Source organism: Mesocricetus auratus, unplaced genomic scaffold (assembly GCF_017639785.1).
Source record: "Mesocricetus auratus isolate SY011 unplaced genomic scaffold, BCM_Maur_2.0 Super-Scaffold_100004, whole genome shotgun sequence".
NCBI lineage: Eukaryota > Metazoa > Chordata > Mammalia > Rodentia > Cricetidae > Mesocricetus > Mesocricetus auratus.
In genome coordinates this window covers 116,454,208-116,476,522 of record NW_024429189.1, presented here as the reverse complement: position 1 = coordinate 116,476,522, position 22,315 = coordinate 116,454,208, and the positions used below count along the sequence as shown (strand labels likewise).

At 45.2% G+C, this 22,315-nt stretch overlaps 1 protein-coding gene across 2 annotated transcripts; it reads right to left on the bottom strand.

Annotated features, from left to right (window-relative positions):
* Positions 1–1,782: 1,782 nt before the first annotated feature.
* Positions 1,783–19,924, bottom strand: Nsfl1c (NSFL1 cofactor). Of its 2 annotated transcripts, XM_005072538.4 has the most exons (10): positions 19,752–19,924; positions 17,453–17,550; positions 10,818–10,892; positions 8,834–8,839; positions 8,134–8,299; positions 7,537–7,629; positions 6,097–6,206; positions 5,271–5,408; positions 3,294–3,458; positions 1,783–2,182 (listed from the first exon to the last, which is right to left on the bottom strand). In XM_005072538.4, the coding sequence occupies exons 1-10, from the start codon at positions 19,854–19,856 to the stop codon at positions 2,020–2,022; spliced, it is 1,119 nt and encodes a 372-aa protein (XP_005072595.1). In that variant the 5' UTR covers positions 19,857–19,924; the 3' UTR covers positions 1,783–2,019. The 2 variants fall into 2 exon arrangements, with proteins under 2 accessions (XP_005072595.1, XP_005072596.1); XM_005072539.4 differs by lacking the exon at positions 8,834–8,839.
* Between the last annotated feature and the right edge of the window lie 2,391 nt (positions 19,925–22,315).

The window sequence follows — 22,315 nt, the reverse complement described above, 5'->3', positions numbered from 1 at the left end:
AGATGCATACAACCCCACCTGTCAGTTGTTTGGTGTCATCAATAAGACCAAACAACATGTTCTGGTGGTCAAGCTTGAACAGCACCTGTTAGGAAAGGCACCATGGAGCCAGGCATGGAGGCACATACCTGTTATCCCTAGGCAAAACTCTCTAAGTTCAAGGGTAGCCTAGTTTGTACAGTAACTTCTAGACCAGCCAGAAGTAACATTGAGATCCTATCTCAATAAAACAACAAAAACAGGTATCATAATTAACTTACCTATACTCTGGTGAACGAATTATCCTTCCAATAGGCCAAGACATGTGCAGACATTGTTGGGCCATTTAATTTCAAGTGATTCTCCTACTTCCCATGCTGGGGATGATCCAAAATGCTTCAGTTGAGAACAACTGCACTGAGTTCAACAGCCCAGGATTAGTGGCTGGAGTAGCCTATAAAAGCCCATCTGGGTGGACAGATGTTTCCATCTGAGCCTCCAAAACAGAAGCCTGAAGCTGGAAACAGCTTCCTGGGCATGGAGCCCATTGTATGCAATTCCTCTGGTCTTGGGCCAGGCACAGGGCTGGGGCAAGTTTAAGCAGCTGCCACCCATACTCACTTCACAGGCAGGGGGAACTGAGAACCCATGCAAACCACTCGAGCGAGGATGCCGGATGCAACCAAGTGTGGAAAGGGACCTGAATTATGCAGGGAGGCCTGGCCATTACAGCATTGTCTTTGGAACCTTGTCTATGGCATGCCACCATTTGCCAAGTACAGCCTGTGCCCTGTGAAGCACTGGATAGAGGTGCTGCTAACTTCCTTCTAAGCAAGTCAATAAAAAGGACAAATTCCATTGTCCTTGTTCTAGCTTTTAATGGCCAATTTTATTTTCTAGACTTTTGTTTTGGATTACCTTCACATACTGGAGACCATACCATGGGATATGCTGTAGCCACAGCAGGGCATTGTTTGCCAAGGCCCTGATTCAGGATGTTTCTTAGTAGCTCCCAGTGTCAAAGTTGGCTCCTGGCTCAGGGCAGGGTAGGTCACAGTACAGTACAGTCAGGGAGGCAGACGAGTTCTATTCAAGGTCCCTACTCTCCTCCTTACACCTTCAAGGATGGAGGTCTTTGCTGGGCTGGGATATGGCTCAAGCTGTTCCAAGTCAGAGGTGAGCAGGGCAGGGAACAAGTGTGAAACAAAATGTGTGATCCAAAGCCACATGCTGACATCAATTATATATGCCCAAAGAAAAGTTGCTGCTCCTAAGACTCTTGCAATTACCACCACAGGTAAAGGCACATATCCCCATACCTGGATCTGCCATTAACATTAGTGACACTTTGATTTTGTTTTCCTCTTAGACAAAGACACCCTAACTAAACTCACTTAGGCTGGCATTGCCATACCCCAATGGAACAAAATGGACCACACAAGACTGCTGTAAATAAGGCAATGATAGCAAGCAGGCCTCACCAAGGACTAGTGTGGCTGATGAGGGAGCTGAGTGCATTCAGCCCTGGCCCCAGAGCCGACTCCTACCTAGTTCCACTGGGGCAAGGAGATGTTTTTATGGAAGGAAGCGGCTGCAGTCTCTTCTTGCATTATCCCCTCCTTCCTTCTCTATAAAGAGGGAATCCTCTATACAACCATCTGTGGCAGGAGGGACACACCAGATGAGCATGTGTGCTTTAGAGACTATGCAGAGGATAAATACCAAGTCCCCAAGATAAGAGTTTCCAACCATCAAATACAGCTCCAGCGGGAGAGTCTCTGCACAACAGGACAACTGGTGGTATTCCTTCAACTTTTTTGGTTGTTTTATTTTTTTCTTTAAAGTCCATTGATCACCACAAAAACCCAGGAAATACAACTAAAGAGAAAACAAATGTCCAACTGAAGTCTAAGAACCCAGAGCTACGAATGAGACGCGGCACTGGAAGGGCTGGATTGTACAGGGAGCAGGAGGGTGATCCCCATGGGCATGGCTGCAGTCACGGGAGACACACAGGGACGTGAGGCAGCAGCTGAGTAGTTATGTTAACCGCTGCACGATGACAGCATTCAGAAGGTTGGCTTCCTTCAGGGTCTGGTTCTCGTCAGCCAGCTCTTTGTTAGGGAAGGTAGTCATAAGGACAAAGCTGGTGGCAGCCATGGCTGGTCGGGCATCCACAATGAAGAGCCGGATATCGCTGATCCTGGAGGAATAGGGTAAATGGGAGGTAATGAGCAGGGTTCTCGGCTGCTGCCCCTAACCGTGGCCGTGGGAAGAGGAACACATGGAGGCCTTCTCACTATGCCTGCTTCCCTTCTCTACAGAGCAGACAGAGCTGTCACTGGAAGCACATCAGCTCATCCCTTCCCCTTTCTGCCGAAAGCCCTTTCTTCCTGAAATCCTAAGGCCTGCCCTGTTCTGCTCTCCTCCCTTGTCCTGATTTCTCTTCGTCCTTCCTTCTACATTCTGCCTTTCACTATCCTATTCCACTTCAGGACTCTTTGCAAGGCAAGCCATAGCATGGCTGTAAACACACACTTCTGGGACCATCTGACTACTGCCTATGCCCATAGACTGTGAATCCCAGCAGACGTCACAGGAGGCACTTCTCAACTGTATGTCAGGAACTCCTTAGTCCTAGGACCCCCTTTCCCAGGCACTGTCCTGCATCTGAGAGTCACAAGGATGGAGTCAATGGAAACAGCATTTTCCCTTAGAGGCCATTAACAGAAGCTTTCTGCCACTATATAGTGGTGACCCATGAGAGTGCATCATTCAAGATGCAGCCTACACCCCTCATCCACATTCAACACTGGCTGTCACCAGGCAGGGGCTAACCAGTGAGGTAAAACTATATTAGTAACTGGCTGGTGAGATGGATCATAACTCTCTCAGAGGGAAGCACCAACATTAGGGACATCTTGGAAGAATCCAGGAAGATCTTTGGGCTTGCTTTACACCTTTATCCCATAGGCACATCTGGTCAGCACTTAAGGATTACCAGAATACTCACTGGCCCACACCTGGCTTAGCTGACACACCATGGATGAAACTTTGATATCCTGTTTTAGAGAGAGAAGCTGCCAACTATCTTCACTGTTAACAGCTCCCTGGCATCTCTCCTGCTAGTCTCTTCATTCCATGGTACCTCAGTTTCCCACAGAGGGACTTCCTTTGAATAAAGAGCCTGGAGGCTTAACCCTAATGAGGAATGAGACTTATAGATGAGGTATGAACAGACAGACCCCACTGCCTGCTTTCCACAGGTTTATGCTGGACATGCTGGCAAAAGGTAGTCCAGACAATGTAAGTACCTGTGGCTGTGGTTGAATTTCTGCACCAGCCTCCCACCATCTGCAAGCCGGATTTGGATGTTCGTGGTAGGTTCTGCCTCGTTGATTAAGATGGATGAGCTGGCTTTGGCTTCATTTTCTGCTTGCTGGGCTGGAGAGCTGGTGTTCAAAACCTGGGGGGCCGTGCTGAAGGGAATGGAGCACATCAGGGTAGTGTAGAAATAAGGCCTTCACAGGCAGAAACCTCTGGGTTCTCAATGAGTAACTGTTATGTGCCCAAAGCTGCTCTTGATGCTGTTGTCAGTGACTAAGAAAGGTAGAATCCTGCCACCATGGACCTACTTACTATATTGACCCCAGACCCCAAGCAACAACTACTCAGGTCAAGTGCTCAACCTGGGTGTCCCATCTGACAAAGGCTAGAAAGAGGACAACCTGTGGTAGCAGAGATGAGACTGCTGTGAGGCTAATGAAGTCATAGATCAGTGTGCCTCCGTCTCAGTGAAGTTGTGCTTAGAGGACACAGTCCAAGTTTGTACAGTCTATGTTCTTCAGGCAGACACCCTTGAGTATGAACCCACTCACAGTGCATTTCATATGTGCCAACTATGGTCGTGGAGGGAAAAGTACTCCTAATGTCAGTTACAGACCAGGAACTGTACAGGCTGACTATATATGGACAGAACATTAGTACTCATATCTTTTTTTTTTTTTTTTTTTTTTTTTTTTTTGCTTTTTCGAGACAGGGTTTCTCTGTATTGTCTTGGAGGCTGTCCTGGAACTCGCTTGGTAGACCAGGCTGGCCTCAAACTCATAGAGATCCACCTGCCTCTGGCTCCCAAGTGCTGGGATAGTACTCATATCTTAAAAATGAGATGGATCAGGTCCAAATTTACCCACTAGCTATGTGGCCTTGAACAAATCAAGTTTCTTCCTGCCACCAGCCTCCATAGTAGTGACTGATTACAAGCTTGTACTACTATGCCCAGCTTTCAAAACAGGACACAGATAACATGAAAATGAAAGGTGGTTATGGGTGAGTGAGTGGGAAGAGTACCAAGGAAGGTCAGGGGAGAATAGGGGAGAGAAGAAAAAGTAGTGGATAAAAGAACATATGAACTAGTCAGTCTCTCATCACTGTAAGTAAATACTTCAGGTAATGAACTTATGAAGAATATTTGGCTCAATTTTTGAGGTTCTATTTCCAAAGGGAGGAATGCCAAATGGCAAGAGCAAAGCCTAGACGGCAGAGCAAACTGCTTACACCTCATGGTCAGGAAGTAAGACAGGAAGTGGAAAGGGTCTCAGAATCCTTTCTGAGGGCGTATCTCCAGTGAACTAAGGAGCATCTGTGAGTGTGTGTAAGAGTAGAATGGCATACTTTTCAGATAGCAATTGGACATTTCTGGATATTTGTGTTAGGCAGTGCAAAAAGCAGTAGTCCTGAGACTTGCTGGGCTGCCAGGATGGAGGGACAGCCTTCCCACCCAAGAGCAATAATGTCCAAGTGCTCCTGTGCATCCTGAGCAATACTGCTGGGAGGCTGTGTTGGATAAGGAAGTTAGAAGCTCCTTAACCCCAGCATGTTTATTCTAGGCTTAGCATCCAGGAGATCCCAGCTTCCCCAACACTCCCGATTCTTAGTCGAAGCAGCAGTTATGGTACATATACTGCTCACTCTAGGCAGTTCTAAATATATCAACTCTTTTATTCCTCCCAACAATAATCCTATGGAGTAAGGACTCTTATCAAACCTAATTTATAGCTGAGGAAGTAGAGGCTATGCAACCTAAGGCCACACAACTATAAAGTGAAAAAGAACAGAGACTTAACTCAGGCCTGTAGACTCTACAACCTATCCTCGCCTTTCTCTTCCTTCCCTGAAACACACTGCTTTCTTTGTTCAGACTGGCCTACGGCCCTGTTTCTGTAAGCAACAAGGAGCTCTTCATGGTGAGCCACAGGATTGGCTGGTAGGACTGAGACACTGCTTCTCACCTGCCCAGTTTCTGGCCCTCGCCAGTGAATGCTTTGAAACTTCCCTTGGGTTTCACGAAATCCTCGTCCCGATGGTCCTCCATATCCAAGTTCACCTGCCCACCGTGAGCTAACCTCCGAAGCTCTGCAGGTACCTCCCTGAGGTGAAAAGGCAATGTAGGGGTTCATTGTGAGCATAACAGACACACAAGCAATGGGGGTTTCCTAGTTATGTTTTTATTGTCAACTGGATACCACCTATAGTCATCTGGGAAGAGTGAACATCAACTGAAGAACTTCTTTGCCCAGACTGGCCTATGGCCATGTCTGAGAGATTGTCTTCAATGACAAGTGATGTGGGAGGGACCAGCCCACTGAGGACCACACAATCTCTAAGCAGGTGAATCTGGCTGAAGACTATCAGTCCCTTTGCTTTCTCAAGCCCTTCTCCCTCCTTTGTCTCAACATTTCTCCCTGTCTCCCTTCTACATCCCTCAGGGCTTTCATGAGGAGAGGAACTGGGAAGATGAGGGGGCCCCACCTTGATAGCATCTCATACCTAAAGGTCTGAGGAGAGGGAGACTGGTCATGGTAAAGTCACCAAGATCTGGCTATGGAAGTGGCTACCTGCCTGCCTCTATCTTGCCCACCTGCTCAGTCACAGCACGGCCTACTTAGCTCTACCTGAGGGCAAATGTGGTGGTGGTGGTGGGGGACCAAGTATTCTGGAGTGACCCATGAATCTTTATGTCCCCTTCAATACTATTACTTTTCAGTAAGTGCTGCTTCTTCCTCTCCCACCTGATGTCTCATTCACTAAAAGGAGACTAGCATGGGCTTTTCTTACCCTCTACGGATAGACTCCAGAAACTGGGCATTAGATGGGTCTTGATAGCTTCTGAGTTCACCATTGTCAAGGCTGAATCCAGTTTTCCAGAGCTTTAGCACTACATGAACCTGTGACAACAGGAGGAAAGCAGTTAGTTACAATGGCAGGAACCTGCAAATGAGCGGGTTTTCACTATTTCAACATGTTACTATAAAAACAGCAAAGAATATCAACAATCAAGTATATAAGCACCAACCTAAACTAGGAACGTGTTATGACACAGGTTAGGAGAAATGGGTACTGTTTTAAGGAGACTTCACTCCCAAGGTGACCATGCAGTAGACTAACTTAATCACACCCAGGCTCCCTAACTGCCAACGTGCTTCATGTATAGCTTTGTGCGACACTCAACTCCAGTATCAAGTCTACTCTCGACCTATTCTACAGTTATTAAAAATGATACCTAGGTTTGGAGAGATGACCCAATAGTCAAGAACATGCAGTGCTCTTGCAAAGGATCCAAGTTAAGTTCCCAGTCCCATGTCAAGCGGCTCACAACTGCTTCTAACTCCAGCTTCTGAAGATCAAACACCCTCTTCTGGCCTCTGTACCACATACATATCACCTACCCCCTCCACACAATTAAAAATAAAAATAAATGTCCATGGGCGTTGGTGGCGCACGCCTTTAATCCCAGCACTCGGGAGGCAGAGGCAGGCGGATCTCTGTGAGTTCGAGACCAGCCTGGACTACAGAGCAAGTTCCAGGACAGTCTCCAGAGCTACACAGAGAAATGCTGTCTTGAAAGACAAAAACAAACAAACAAAAACCCTCAAGAATAAAAGAAGTCTACAATTTGTCAACAACTCCCCATTGCACTTACAGAAAAGGGTCTGGAAGGCTAACAACCAATGTACCGGTGTCCATGCTACAAATAAAGTTTTACTCTCTTCTTGCTTGACTATATTTTGGAATAAAACTTAAATAATTTTAAGTTAATAGAAATGAATGGACACAAAGCTACACCAAATTGCATGTTAAAAAAATTTAAAAAGGACTCAAAATTATATAATATTATTACATGTATGTGTGTGAATGTACATGGAAAAAACCACTCAAACAAATGAAACAAAACAAAGCCCTTCCATATTTCAGGCCTTCTTTGGCATTCTCTTCAAGCTATGCCCAAATTACCAGAGGAACCCACACACACTGCCCCTTTGTCTGAGATCCAAAGACCTTCCCATGCCCATCTTCTTCCCTACCCTTTGCCCTGGCCCTCTGCCTACCAAGTGAAATTGTTTCATTTTTATGGTAAGCCCCATCCAGAGCATAGCAAGGACACTGTTTCTGTGGGCTCCTCTTTCAGAGACTGCCCGTTCATACATGTGATCAACCCTTCTGAAAATGGGCACAATCAACAGTCCACAAGTTTCCCCAAGGAAGGCAGACACTTACATCTTGGCCCGAATGCCGCCTCCTTTCTCCTGCCACGTAGGCAGACTCTTCCTCTGGTGCTGCTCCAAGGCGGTAGCCCCCTCCTGCAAATGGCTACAAAGGACAAGTTCATAAACACTTGGTGGTGAAGTTACTCAGGTACAAAGACTCACTGGGATGAGGCAGAAAGGCAAGATTCTGATCAAGCTTAAGAACTACCGGATATCAAACTCACTGGTCACAGGACAGGATAAGAGGTGACAGCTGGAATACCCAGGCAAAGGAATAGCTACCACTAACCTCTCAGAAATAAGGGCTACGCAGCAGTTTGAGTACAGCATAACAGCAATGACCTTTTGATTTTCCCAAGCACAGAAATTTTTACATAAAAACTGGTGGTAAATTTAATTACAGTGAAATAAAGGAAAACACTAGGTTGGTCAAATTGGATAGGTGTGTTTCTAAGATCTGATCCACAACACAGGCCACACTAGTCTTTTACATAGGAAAACAAGTAGCTAAGAGGGAAAAACAAAGAAAGTCACGGCAGGAGGAAAGCAGGCATCATTTGCCACCGTGGAACTCAATTCCTTCGGGCACAACCACCCTTATGCTCACTCTCGGTTTACTGGTCTCTCCAGGGCTCTTGGTCACTCGCTCCACAGCTACAGCCCCATGCTCTTTGGCACCCTTGAACAGATCATCCACCAGCTCATTGGGACTTTTCTTCCGGGGAGGGCCAACAATCTGCTGTCCACTTCTCTCTGAGCCCCCGGCATAAAACCTGTGTAGAAAATAACAAACACCAGAAAATGAACAGATGTAACAGGTTCTGGGCACACTGAACAAAGGGTAAAATGCCTCTTGTCTTTAAGGAACACATGTAAAGATGCAGGCAGGTATGACACAATGGGAGCAGCATGAAGTCAGTAAGGGTCTCTGGCACAATGTAGGGGTGGGGGATGGGGATGACAGCCAAGGCTGTCTGGGGATTTCCTGGGTCCTTTTAAGGATGACATTATCATGTGAAGGATGGGAGGAAGAACATTCCAGGCATGCACAACAACACATCAGTGCAGGAGTTTCAGCAGGGATCATCCATCTGCAGACCACTTCCTGGAGGCAGCAGGTGAGGTCCAAGCCAGAAGCAGCTAACTCTAAAAGCTCTGGATTAATGATAGTGGTGCAATTACTTCAAGCAGCCAGGATCCAGTCCTGGTTTGACAACTGGGTGACCTAAGTCATAAGCCAGTAAACTGCTTGCACTTTTCTTGCTTTGAAATGAGAGAAGGCGAGAAGGATCACATGCCCTACCTACCTGCTCCTTAAGTCAAGGACGCGAGGTTCAAATCAGCAGATGTATGCAAAAGAACAAGCAGAGCAATGCACACGTGAGGCAGACTGACACCACACCAACAACTCCCCAAGACTTGCTTCATCTGCCCAAGTTATGACACGGGAACCCCAGGAGACATACTAGAAGCCAGGGAAGCTCCAATCTCAAAAATAAGCTCCAAGATACTGACACTAGGTGTTCTTGAGGCCCAAGACCAGCCTGAGATGAGTTAGTACTTTTTCACTAATCTGGATCTAAGAACGAGTTGTCATGTAGCTGCTCCTTCACCTTTTTTGGGGTGGGCATAGGGTTGAGACAGGGTTTCTGTGTGTAGTCCTGGCTGTCCTGAAACTCACAGACATCCGCCTGCCTCTCCTCCTAAGTGCTGGGATTAAAGGCGTGCGCCGCCACCACCACCTGTCCTCATCAATTCTTAAACTAATTTAGCAATATATCTCTAAAAGGGGCCAGTAGGAATTTGCAAAAATCAATCTTGGGCTTCTAATTCTTCACAATTATTCTAGAATGGGAGACAAAGCTTGGGCTCTGGCAGGGAATGTTTCATGTCTGAAATGTCTAGGAGACAGAAAAGCTATAGGGATAAGAATTAATGGAAGGTCAAAGTGGCAGATGTGACCAGGCTGGAAAAGGTGGAGGTGGTATTTGGGAGGTAGGCCGTCAGGCAGGTGATAGTGCCTTCTACTTGAAGGATATAAAATCTTGAAATTAACAACATCCCGGAGTCTCCAGTATATTTAAAAGCAAAGTCCTGACATAGTGTGAAGCACCTCATGGATGAACAGAACACGTGACTTCTCAGACCTCCACTGTGAGGTCATTACATCTTCAACTCCCTGAGGAATGCTTGCTAGACCAAAGCAGACCCATGGAGAATAAACACCCGAAAAATGAGGCTAGAGCTGCCAGTTTATTTTTTTATTTATTTAAATTTTTTTTTGGTTTTTCGAGACAGGGTTTCTCTGTATTAGTTTTGGAGCCTGTCCTGGAACTCACTTGGTACACCAGGCTGGTCCTGCCTGCCTCTGCCTCCCAAGTGCTGGGATTAAAGATGTACGCCACCAACACCCAACTACCAGTTTATTCTTGTTCAATCTAGGTAAATATAGTTCTGCCTGAACTGAAAGGTCTTAGTTAAGGGATCTTTAAGTCTTAGCTTAAGAACTGGGGGCCTGTGACCAACAGCCTTAAAAGTACTTATGCTCTTCACCTGGTATTTCTGTTAGACGAATAACTATAAGATAATAATTCAGAAGTGGACAAAGATAAATATACAAACATGCTCACAGCATTGACATTTACAGTAGTACAGACACACTATACCCACTCAATACATAGGTAGCAAAGTTACAGAAAACACTGGAATTTCAGTGTCAGCAGGGAAGTGTCTATGTAAAATGTAAAACACAATAGTTATTTATACTCAGAACAAGGACTGCATGGGAACATACCAAAATATTGATGGCAATTAGCAAAGAATGCATGCTATACTCTCCATTAGTCTCACCATTTTCATAATGAAACAATAATTCTATTACAACATTCTTAAAGTGAAAACAATGATTGTGTTGGGAGAAAACACGTTTATATGGTAGAAATATATTACAAGTAGATACTTGACTATTTCTACACTGTGATATTATGGGTAACTTTTCCATCCTTAGAGGTTTTGTTTCCCTTCCCATAATATTTTTTGACAAATACCTTATTTTAACAATTAGAAAAAATAAAACAAAGACCAGAACATGACGGGGGGCGCCGCACACACACAGCAATGAGATAGAGATTATTTTTAAACTATACGGAACAGACTGTTCTTAGGATATCATACCCCCTACACACAGCAGTGACAGCTGGCAATAGTGAACGTATGTCCCACACCTTATTCCAGGTGATTTAAGTACTACTGTATACTTCCTATAAACTGTGTTCCCTTTCAAAGCCTTACCTCTGTCCCTCCTCTTCTTCCTCCTCCTCATCTTGGTCATGAATAAGGTCTCTGAAAGACGTCACCCTATTATCACTGGAGACAGAAAGGAGCCAAGTTATTTCAGGAACAGTTGAAGCAAGGCAACACCTGTGGGCAGTTGAGGAGTTGGGTCAGATGTGGTGCGAAGACAACATAAAAGAGCGACCTAAGTCTGGAAAACAAAGGATGTGGCATTTATCTATTAAGGGCATATAGGACTGAGAATAACTTAGTAAGTACTACTGTGAGGTAAATGAGGTATTTACTATTATTCGAAAAACCTGCTATTTAGGGCTGGAGAGATGGCTCAGTTGTTAAGAACACTTGATGCTCTTGCAGAGGACCCAGGTTCAATTCCCAGCACACAAATGGTGGCTCACAATTACCATCTGTAACTCTAGTTCTAGGGAATCCAACACCCTCTTCTGACGTCTGCAGGCATGAGTACATGGTACACATAGGCAATACACTCATACACATAAAAATGGAAAAAATTTAATCTTACTATTGAATAGGTTTTTTTTGGGGGGGGGTTCAAGACAGGGTTTCTCTGTGGCTTTGGAGGCTGTCCTGGAACTAGCTCTTGTAGACCAGACTGGTCTCAAACTCACAGAGATCCCATTACCTCCAGAGCGCTCAGATTAAAGGCGTGCGTCACCAACACATGCCTTTTAACATGACAGGCACCAACTAAATGCTGGATTTATAAAGGTAACTAGACATAACTCTTACAGGCTGGTGGCACAGATAAGTCACGCAACTATCCACTGTAATGCTGCACAACAGTGATTTTGACAGTACACATGGCCTTATGAACACAAAGCCTCTTGTCCAGTGTGGGGGAGACAGAACAGCAAGAAAGGCTACCTAGAAAAAAAGACACATTTGGACCATACCAAGGAACTGGAGAATAGGTAGCTGAGTGGGAAAAGAATGGAGGAGACAGTGGGAAAGGGAAACTCCAACAGCATTATGGAAGCACAAATGGAAACACAGAAGAGAGTAACATACTAGAGAAAGGTCAAGGAGTCGTGGAGAATGCAGTGTGGGTGGCAGGCAGCACTGGTGAAGAGAGGCTCTCTGCCTGCATCTGTCAGGATAAGTAAAAAGGTTCTGTTGTTTAGATCCTCAGTCTCTCAGGTGCTCCAATTACAGGGATGAGGCACCTCACCGGGCAAGAACAGCATTATTATTAATATTTGGGGGTTGTAGTCCCGACGGATGTAGAGAGGAGGTTTGAGGGGTTAGCTCTGCTAACATTGTTTTCAATTGCCAATTTCTTCCTTGTTTGGACCTATCCTCAGTGAACAGAGGTTTAAGGACCATGAGACATGCATTTCACTTATAACGATGAAAAATAAATGCCATTATTCCTTGGGAAAAGGAGCTTTCCTAGAATGTAGAATGGAAAGGGGGGCAGTTCAGACTAGAGAGAAACAGCTGTTTACTAGGAAGGAAGTTACAGTTATGTCTTAAAGATTTGTTTCAAGGAAACAATCAGAGACAGGAGAAACTCTGAGGTTTCATCAGTTAGAACTGAGAAGACAAAACCCATGCAAACACAGTTCCTGCTTGAGTTAGCTGAGAGTAATGCTGCACAACAGTGATGCAAAAGTCCCATGGACTTTTTGAGAGGCATATGACACATGTATGACAGTACAAAGGATCGTAGTGATGACAACAACACTACTATCTGGAGAGGCAACTTAATCCTCATTTGCCCAAGTCTCTTTGAATGAATGATATGCTGGGATTGAGAATCCACTGGAAAAAATTGCTACTGCTTTGTTGTTAAACGCATTCATATACATGTACAAACTTGCCCAAGCAAACAACATACTCTCCATATTGATTTTCCCTTTTTCCTAAACCTCTATATCCAAATCTAGTAGCATCTGACATATTTTGGTGTTGGTACAGATGGTTCCCATCCTAATTCTGGCCCCTAGTTTGGGATTTTGGACATAATATTTAAATTCTCTAAGCCTTCACTTTCTCATATATAAATGGACATAATCTCAGCACTAACCTCTTAGACTTTCTGGGTACTGCTGGGGTGCTGGTTCATGCAGAGGTCTCTGCATGCTATGGTGCACTTAGGGACCACTTTTCTGAAGCAATTCTCAAGTGCAGTACTTAGGTCAGAAGTGCCAAGAACTCCCGAAGTGAATCTGTGAATCCTCAACCCCATCTTAAATCTAGGGACTCAGAACTCTGCAAGTGTTGCCCTGCACAGTCCCTGCTGAGGATGGGAAGAGGTCTCAAGTTTGAGAACAACTGCTCTGGGGTAATGCTTTAGAGAATCACCTTACGGACAAATGTGCTGGGGACATTATCAACATCAGAATCTATTCAATGGTCTTCATTTGGAGGCATTAAACTACCTCCCAGGGTCCCTGGTACCCTGAAGTAGCACAAAAGTCCAAGTCCCTTAGTACACTCTCTGCTTTAAAGCTGGTTACCTTGGTTCTGTGGTAATTCCTTCCTGTGACTATGGTAATGTTCTATCTACATGTCCAACCAGGAAGACAGGACATTGTTTTGACCACTCAGCATCTAAAGTGTGGTTAGGCGCAAGCATGGTGGTACACACATAATCTCGGTACTCAGGAGGCTGAGGTAGGAGGACAGCAAAATACTTTACATGTAACCAGTCTGGACTACAAGGGAAGACACTGTCTGGAAAAATAAAATGCAGCAAGTACAAATAAATAACTGAACATTTATTTGCTCTTTTTTTTTTATTTTTGGTTTTTACAAGACAGGGTTTCTCTGTATTGTTTTGGAGGCTATCGGTCCAGCCCGGCCTCGAACTCACAGAGATCCGCCTGCCTCTGCCTCCCGTATTTGCTCTTCTTAACGTTAATTAAATAGCTACAAGAGGCTAGTGGTAGCCTACTGAACAATGTAGTCATAGGGAAGGGATAATGCAGGTCCTGAAACTTTAATAAGTACAGAGCAGGTTAGATTAAAGAGAGAAGGAAATACACTGTTGCATTTTGTGAGATTCGGTGCAGGAGTGGGAAGTGCCGAGCAGGAAGGCAGCATGCGGCAGCTTTGGATTTAGATAGACAAGGGCCTTGTACACCAGGGCAGCAGCTGTGACTCAGCTTTTCCGAGACTACATCTTGATGAGAATTGTGGACAAGAACACAGGTGAGGTTATCTGGCACCACTAGACAGAGGGTGAGTGAAACACTCACTTTCCTACTTCTAATTTTATTAAAACAACTTCAGATGGAATTTTCACAAATTCAATTTTCAAATGAAAAATTTTAGTTAAATTGTCAGAACAAGGGCTCAAGGCAACATGAACAGATGTTACTCATCCGTGCATGGATATGGCTAGAGTGAACAGAATCAGAGTTCTAGAGAACGGGGTTGTGGGGTGCTGCTCAGCAGAGGAACAAACAGGGTGCACTGAGATTGACAGGCAGAGAGCAAGAGAGCCAGCATGCTTACTTAGAGAAGAGACACCGACAGACAGAACCATGCTATGACAGGGATGGGTCATCAAAGAACAATGCTTGTTTGGAACAAAGGATCTAAGACAGGAAAAGGGCTTAGGATGAGGAAGGCAGAATTAGGGAAAACTATGGAGGGCTTCTGGAGGGTATCCATGAGAAGTAGCATGCTGTGGCTGAGAGCTGAGATTCAGGAAAGAACAGCTCTGACCTTTCACCTCCACTTGAACTGGCTTGTGTGACCTGGGGAAGAAGCCCAGCTCCTGTGTGTCCTCATCTATACAAGGGGACAGTCCAGTCTCACCTCAATGTGGTTGACAACTAAAAACCATACATAAAGGCTCAACTTGGGCTGGCATTAAGTGCTCAGTAATGACAATGTTTTATAGTGAGCTTAGACTTCCTCCCATAGTAACAGTCATGCAAAACACCTTCTGCCTTGAACCTAATAGACTTTCTTGCCAGAAGATACCTCCCAAAGTATAGTTAAACCTACATCTACAGTAACTTCAATCTAAAGGCATTCTTCTGCCCTTTTTACAGACTCCTCCTAGAGGCTTAGGGGTTCCACACTAAGTGCCCATTCTAGAGTCAACGGAGGAGCATAGTTACTGAGTGTTCTTGCTTGGCATCCGATACAACATGAAAGGTAGACTGCAGGTGAACAGGGATCAGCCAGCAGAAGGATAGGTATCCTGTAACGGCTAGGTCAAAGGTTGGAAAGCAGCTTCCCCACCCCACCCACATCAGATTCCTTTGGGGTGCTAGTACAGTTTAGCTTCTCCTGAGAAAATTCCATCAGCATTTTCCTCCTAAGCAAAGACAATGACTTAAACCATGCCCCCTTTCCTTCCATTTCTTTGCTTCATTGAAGCCCACTAACAAGTTTAGGGCTTAACAAAACAGTAAGGTAAGGTCAATAGGCCTTAATGTGTGCCAAGCTTGATACTCTTTTCAGGCTTAATGCTTTTTTTTTTTTTTTGAGACGGTTTCTCTGTATTGTTTTGGAGGCTGTCCTGGAACTCGCTCTGCAGACCAGGCTGTCCTTGAACTCACAGAGATCCACTTGCCTCTGCCTCCCAAGTGCTAGGAGTAAAGGTGTACACCACCAATGCTCAGCAGGTTGTTTTACTTTTAAAGCGCTCACATGCACACACACACAAACTTTTCCACATGCATGTGTCTGTCTATTGTGGAGTGAGGCAGGGTACAGTGTCAGTGATAGCAGGTAACATATCATGCTCTGAATGCTACATAAAGTTGTTGGGTTTGTTTTTTTTTTCTGTTGTTGTTTTTGGCTTTTTGACATAGGGTTTTAGAGATTCATCTGTTTTTGTCTTGAGTGCTAGGATTAAAGGAGTATGCTACAATGTCTGGCTTTTTGGATTTTTTTTTTTGAGTCAAGGTCTCTTTGCATAGTTGTGGCTGTCTTGGAACTCACTATGCAGACCAGGCTGGCCTTGAACTCAGAGATCTGCTCCCCAAATGCTAGAATTAAAGGTGTGTGCCACCATGCCTGGTTTGCTATGTAAGTAGTATAAGGATGTAGGCATTATGCTGGCATTCCCTGTTACCTAGCAGAATGCACTCAGGCAGTACTCAAGTGCAGAGGACCCTTTAAAAGAAAGACCTCTGCCCATTTATGCGCTCTCTCTTTCCTGCTGCTTCCTCTTCTCTTCTGTCCTCTGTCTCTTTACCTCTTTTATCTTTCCTAGACAGACCCCGCCCACTTTCGTGCTCTCTCTCCTCTCTCTCCCACTTCTCTTTCTGTCTTTTTACCTCTTCTCCCCCTTTAATAAAACTTCACACTAAGCTCTGCTGGCATGTTTGTCCCCTGCCTTGATCACGCTTGTCTGCCATGGAATCCACCAAAGTTCCCTACGCTTTTCACTGACTCTGACTGTGCCAAGCGGCAGACACCATCAGCATTTCCATTTGACAGTAATGAAAACTGAGGGGCTGAGATAAATATCCTGTTGGGTCTGAACCTGGCAGTCAGCCTCCTTGGCCCTCCTCTAACAAACCGTTGCTGTGCTAAGACTTTTGGACTGCAGGAAATGCGAGGAGAGAGCAAATAAATGATTGGCATTAGAGGCTACTTCTCCAATGTACTTCTAGCACACCAATAACCCAACAGTGAGGCTGGATCAAAGAGTTGGATCCCAAGAAATCAGCCCATACCCATACAACGCACCCCGCGCAATAACGTTACAGTATTTTATCAGCACCTCATAGCCTAGCATCTACAAATAAGTAAAAAAAAAAAAAAAATTACTTTCCTATGACCTCTCTTCTGTAGAAACCAAAGGCAGGGAAAGCTGTGAAGGATCAATGAGATTTGGTGTTAGTGTTTCTCAAAGGGAAGAAATGTACTTCAAAGTTCAAAGGCCCTCCAAGAAAGAATTCATCACTTCATGGCAGAGACATTCTTTCTGCATTCTGGAGTTAATTCGAACCCAGCAAAATTTCCTGGCTAAAACATACATTATAGAGTAAGTGCAATTAGACTAAAAGCACATGAGTTCTGGGAGTTCATGTGTGGAAAGAATCCCTGACTGCCTCCGAGAAGACCAACATTTTCCTCCTGTGTACATCACAACTGTGATTGGCCACCAGAGCCAAAGGTCTAGGAAAGGGTGTTAAGTTTACTCTCCCTTGGCAATTTCAAGAAAGGTGGATCACATAGGTTTTTTCCCCCCCACAATCATCTTTAGGGTGTTGGGCATTCCTAAAGTCATCTAACTTCATCAATATTGAAGCACCCACAAAGGAATGAAAACTTCCAGCGACAGCCATAAACACAAAGTCCTTAAAGACCTGAAGTGGGAGCCAGAGAGAAGGCATGGTGGTCAGGAGCACCAAATGTCTCCCAGACGAACCCAGTTCAAGCTCCAGCACCCACATGGTATCCCACAACCATCCATTAACTCCAGTTTCAGGGAACTCTTCTGGCCTCCACAGTGCATACCCCTACACACAGGCAGAACACCCACATACATTACAAACAAAAATATCAAGTACACCCTTGAACCTCTATGTTCTCTTAAGTAGATCCTCAAACCCCTTCACACACCTATGTCTGAACCCTCTGTAAAGCCACAAAGTCCCTTTTCTGGAAATATTCATGTAGCAACTGAAGTTGGTCCTTACCTGGGTGCTGTGCCTCTAGACACTGAACTTGGGGTTGCCTGTGAAATGGTCACAATATCTTCATCCCCTCCATCCTCATAAAAGCTTGCTAGTGCAATCTGAAACAGAGAGAGTACCTTGGGACCCTCCAGTCTTTCACCCAACACATATCTTCAATGGAACAAAAACAAGAAATAGTTTACGCTTCAAAAAAAAAAAAAAAGAAAAGAAAAGAAAAAAAAAGATGTTCTATACCTGGAATCAAAGAAAATTAGATGGGAAGGAAAGAGACAATCTACAATGCCTAAATAAAAAAACAAACAAAAACACCCACCAAGGGGGAACAAATACAACAAATAAGATTAGCATGGAAAATGAAGGAAGATCACCACCTATTTATTGAGTATGTATTTGTGTGTCAGGCTGTCTGTATACTACACATGTGTTAATATATTTAATCCACTTAGAACTCCATAATTAGTACTATTATTATCTCATTTTATAGCCGGTACAGAAGAACTGAGAAATGAAAACAATTTCTGGAGGTAAGAAATGGGGTCAAGTTCAACCCCAGGTAATATGTTCAGGCTCTCTTATGTTTTTATAACAGAAATGATAAAGTATAGGACTATATGCTATATTTCTTTGTGAAGTCCAATTTCCTATTTTGTGAAATGGGGTTACCAACCTACCAATCCAATAATACTAAATGAGATAACCATTAGGATTAACACACTGTCACCTTAGCTTTATACATACAGAAGTCCTTTACACATGAGTCCTTTGGTCACTTGTGACTGTCATCAACTCAATGAGCAGGCATTTATTTATCACATCTTCTCTACACAAAGAGACAAGACAGAACAATGAGGTTCCATACAGGTGAAGGAGGCAGATACAGCCCACATAGGAGGAAATGAGCTGTCACGGGACAGCCTGAAGGTATCTTCGTGGAATGTAACCAGCCTGCTGGGAAGCAGTATGCTATCTTAGGACTTGAACTGAACTGACATTTATGGAACCTGCATTCAAACCCTGGCACTGGTAGCCAAGTTACCCCACAGTGAGAGCCTCAGTTCAGAGGATCTGGTGGGACAGAAGCGTTTCCATTTTGTTTCTGTTCAGCACAGAGGTTTCACAGTGCTTGTACAAGTGTGTGATCTTTTTTTTTTTTTTTTTTCCCTAAACGGGGACTTTCTATTTAATTCTGGCTATTCTGACTCACTCCATAGACCAGGCTGGCCACGAGCTCAGAGATCTTATGCCTCTGAAGGACTGTTTGACCATACCACCAAAGAGCTTTATCTCTAATGTTGGGGAAGCAATTTAAATGCTGAAGTTACACAGTGAACACATTCCTTGTCCCTTTGAGGGTCCAATTCCTCATCGGTAAAATAGGGTTAGTCTTTACCTGTTTAATTAGTAGTTAGTGAGGTCTTCAACAAGTTACTTATCCTCCAAAGTCTCAGCTGCAAAATGTGAGACATGTAAATGAGACATTTTGTAATGCTGAACAGTGTCTGGCTTGTAGAAGGTATTCAAGAAATATTAGTCATCATCATCTACCTAAGATGTAGGCTGGCCAAGGACATTTATGCAATCAGTTCTCTCTAACACAAAACACTGGGTGTTTCTAAGCACTAAGAGATGGGCATTGCTCTAGGTGATCAGAAGTGCACAACATTCCCCGCCTGGTGAAGCTTATCTTGTCTTCTAAATTAATCAAGTACTTAGTGATCATGTCAGTGAACAAGATGTAAATCCCAAGAGATCCCCATTCTACAGCTAAGTTAACTAGGAGAAGTGAAGAGGCCCCAACCTTGTGCCACAATCCCACAGGTAGTTTCTCCCAGCAATTAGGCCGGGGGGGGAGGGGGCGTGGGCCGACACCCGTGCAGGGTTCCTCCCTCCAGCACCACACCGCTGAGGACGCGGGAACTGGACGACCACCGCGTCCTAGGTGGGGCTACATCAGGAAGCCAGTCTCTAGAATCCATCCGGCCACCCGCAGGCACTCCCCGCGGCAGCCACGCCCCCAGGCGACTCCTCCACGCGGACTGCGGCAGCGCCCAAAGTCTCGCCGACGCTGCGAGTCCGCAGGAAAACTGAGGCCCTGCAGAGCAGGCCGGAGCCCGCCCGCGCCCCCCAACTCCTAAGCCGAGCCGGCGACGCGTGGCAAGCGAGCCTAGAGACCGTGAGGCCTGGACTAGGGCCCTGCCCCGCAGGGATGACTGTGCGCTTCGGGCGCGTAGGAATCAGAGCGCGGGCTTCGGCTCCGCATTCCCCAGCCCGCCCGTTGCGGCCCGCCTCGCGGAGCTACCTGCAGGTCCCAGCCGGCTGACTCCAGGAAGAAACGGGCCCGGTCCTCCTCAGCGCCCGTCACCGCCACGAACTCTCTCAGCGAGTCCTGCCGCTCCTCCGCCATCTTCGCCCCGTGCACTTCCCAAACCGCTCCGGCCGACACTGCAACAGCCCCAACCTCACGGCTGCGTTCCGCCCTCCGTTCTACCCGGCCCGGCCCCAGGACGCCTGTCCCTAGGCTCCGCCCCTCGCGGTGCCTCACACAAAACCCTCCGTGCGGGAAACCCAGCTGCTTCGCGCCCTCTGATGGCTGCTATGCGAATCGCACCCTAGTGGCGAAAGTAGGATGTGAGTAGTGGGGGCTGGTTTTCCCACAGGCCACAGGGATGTAGGACTCTTGAAGAAGTCAGATCCCGCAGTTACTCATGGTCGCGTTCCTTTATTTCGATTATTTATTTACTTTTTCATTCATTTCCTTCTTGAAGCATTCTCTGAGAGCTTTCTATGACTTGATGTTCTTCCAAGGGCTGTGGATATAACAGAGCAAAACAAAGTATTTTGTCTACTTGTAGCTTTTGTTCTTTGAACCTAACAGTACAATGCTCACAACCTCTCCATGGTTTCCTATATTACCTTAGTAGAAGACGCATGGTTTGCCATTTGTGTATGAAATAAGCCAATCCTTCTAGCTTGTTTCTATAGCTTCCTCTGCTTCAGGTCTCTTAGGCTCTTAGGCTCTGAAATGTACTAGCTATGAATTGGTGTTTCCTTACATCCCTCCAGGTCAATCCTGTAGGGCTATTGTCTTGGATATAATTCTGTCTTTTAGGCCCTTAATTTCTATGCTCTACCCTGCCTAGGATTTTTTTCCTTTCCTCTTTACTTTGTTAACTCTTGTTCATTTTCAGGTTTTACTTGCTAAGGGGGCTTGAGGAACTCCTCAGCTCAAATTCTGCTTCCTTTTGAGACAGGGACTTTCTTGCTATGTAGAGCAGTCTGGCCTTGAATCCACCATCCTCCTGACCCTACTTTTTTTGTTTGTTTTTTGAGACAGGGTCTCTCTTTGTAGTCCTGGCTGGCTGTCCCCTAGAATTTACTATGTAGACCAGGCTGGCCTTGAACCACCTGCCTCTACCTCCTAAGTGATAGGATTAAAGGTGTATACCAAGCTAGGTAGTGGTGGCACAATCATTTAATCCTAGTTACGAAGGGGAATCCTATCTCAGGCCCAAAACAAACAAACAAACAGATAAATAGATAATGAAATGAAAGGTGTACACCACCACACCTAGTCTCTGATCTCATGTCCTGAATTCTAGAATTAAAACCATGACTGGCTTCCAAATCCCCTTACTCAAGTTGTTAACTAAACAAAGTCCAATTTCCAATTAACAATAACATTGTAGTTATTTTTCTTGGAAATCGGGATGTGTGCGTTACCCCTGACACTAACACACTCCGGCCACTCAGTCCACTTCATCCCACATTCCTTCCCTCTCCAGCATCACTCCAGGCTTACCCCACCCCGTCCCATCCACCCTTCCTTAGTCACTCCCTTTGCTGTTGCCTGGTGCTTTCACTTCGGTAGAAACTGTAGTTTCCTACCTGTGGTTTCCTGAGAAAGCCACAACTGTGTTGAAGTGTCTACATACTGATGATAGAGTTGGAAGGTTACAGATCAACAGCCAAATGATCTTGGGACACCTCTAATTTCTTTAATAGCCACCTACTTCTGTATATGACCTAAGATCCTTGTTGATGTGTTTGTTGTTTTGTTTTGTTTTTCTGAGAGCCATAGAGTCTTTCTTGGCTCTTGGTGATATAGACTCAGGGAGGTAAGGTGCTTGATGAGCAATGGTCATGAAGCCACCCCATTCCAGTGGCTTTCCAATTCATTGTCTCACACTCAAGATGAATAAGGAAACTAGATAACTAGGAGAAAGAACTCCCAAGAGGAGGTGGGGTCTCAAGGGAAGAAACTGATGGGCTACCTGCCCGGTGATCTAGTATGAGTCTAATGGTGGGAAATGGATGGAGACTGAGGTCATCTTTATTGGTATTGGTCAGTTTTGGATGCCTCATAGGGTGAGCTGATGCAAGATAACAGGTTTATATGTGTTCCTTCAGCTCAACTGGAGAAATGATTGTGTTTTACTAGCTCTGGACCCATTACAATCTCTGACCTTACTGCCTAAGGGAAGCTAACTCTCAACTCATTGTGACTAATAAGATGTCAAAATCGTGGAATGTATTAACTCAGCAGACCACTAGCTTCCACAAACTTAAAGGCTTAAAGAATAACATTCCCCAGGCAGTGGTGGTGCACACCTTTAATCCCAGCACTTGGGAGGCAGAGGCAGGTGGATCTCTGTGAGTTCGAGACCAGCCTGGTCTACAAGAGCTAGTTCCAGGACAGCCTCCAAAGCCACAGAGAAACCCTGTCTTGAACCCCCCCAAAAAAGGATAGTTTCTGAACTCTATAGGTAGATACTTTCCTGCAACCCACTTCTCTGGGTGTCCCCCTAACACATTTCGTAAATTCATTTGTTTATGACTTTCTTCTGTCCCATGACCACAGAAGTA

What these genes read in the sequence shown, in the direction of transcription:
- Nsfl1c (XM_005072538.4), bottom strand. Translation starts at nt 19,856, where the DNA reads ATGGCGGAGGAGCGGCAGGACTCGCTGAGAGAGTTCGTGGCGGTGACG. An exon ending in CAGCCGGCTGGGACCTGCAG is followed by an intron (nt 17,551 to 19,751) that starts GTAGCTCCGCGA and finishes TCTCTGTTTCAG; the next exon opens with ATTGCACTAGCAAGCTTTTA. An exon ending in CTGGAGTCTATCCGTAGAGG is followed by an intron (nt 5,409 to 6,096) that starts GTAAGAAAAGCC and finishes TTTTCACCTCAG; the next exon opens with GGAGGTACCTGCAGAGCTTC.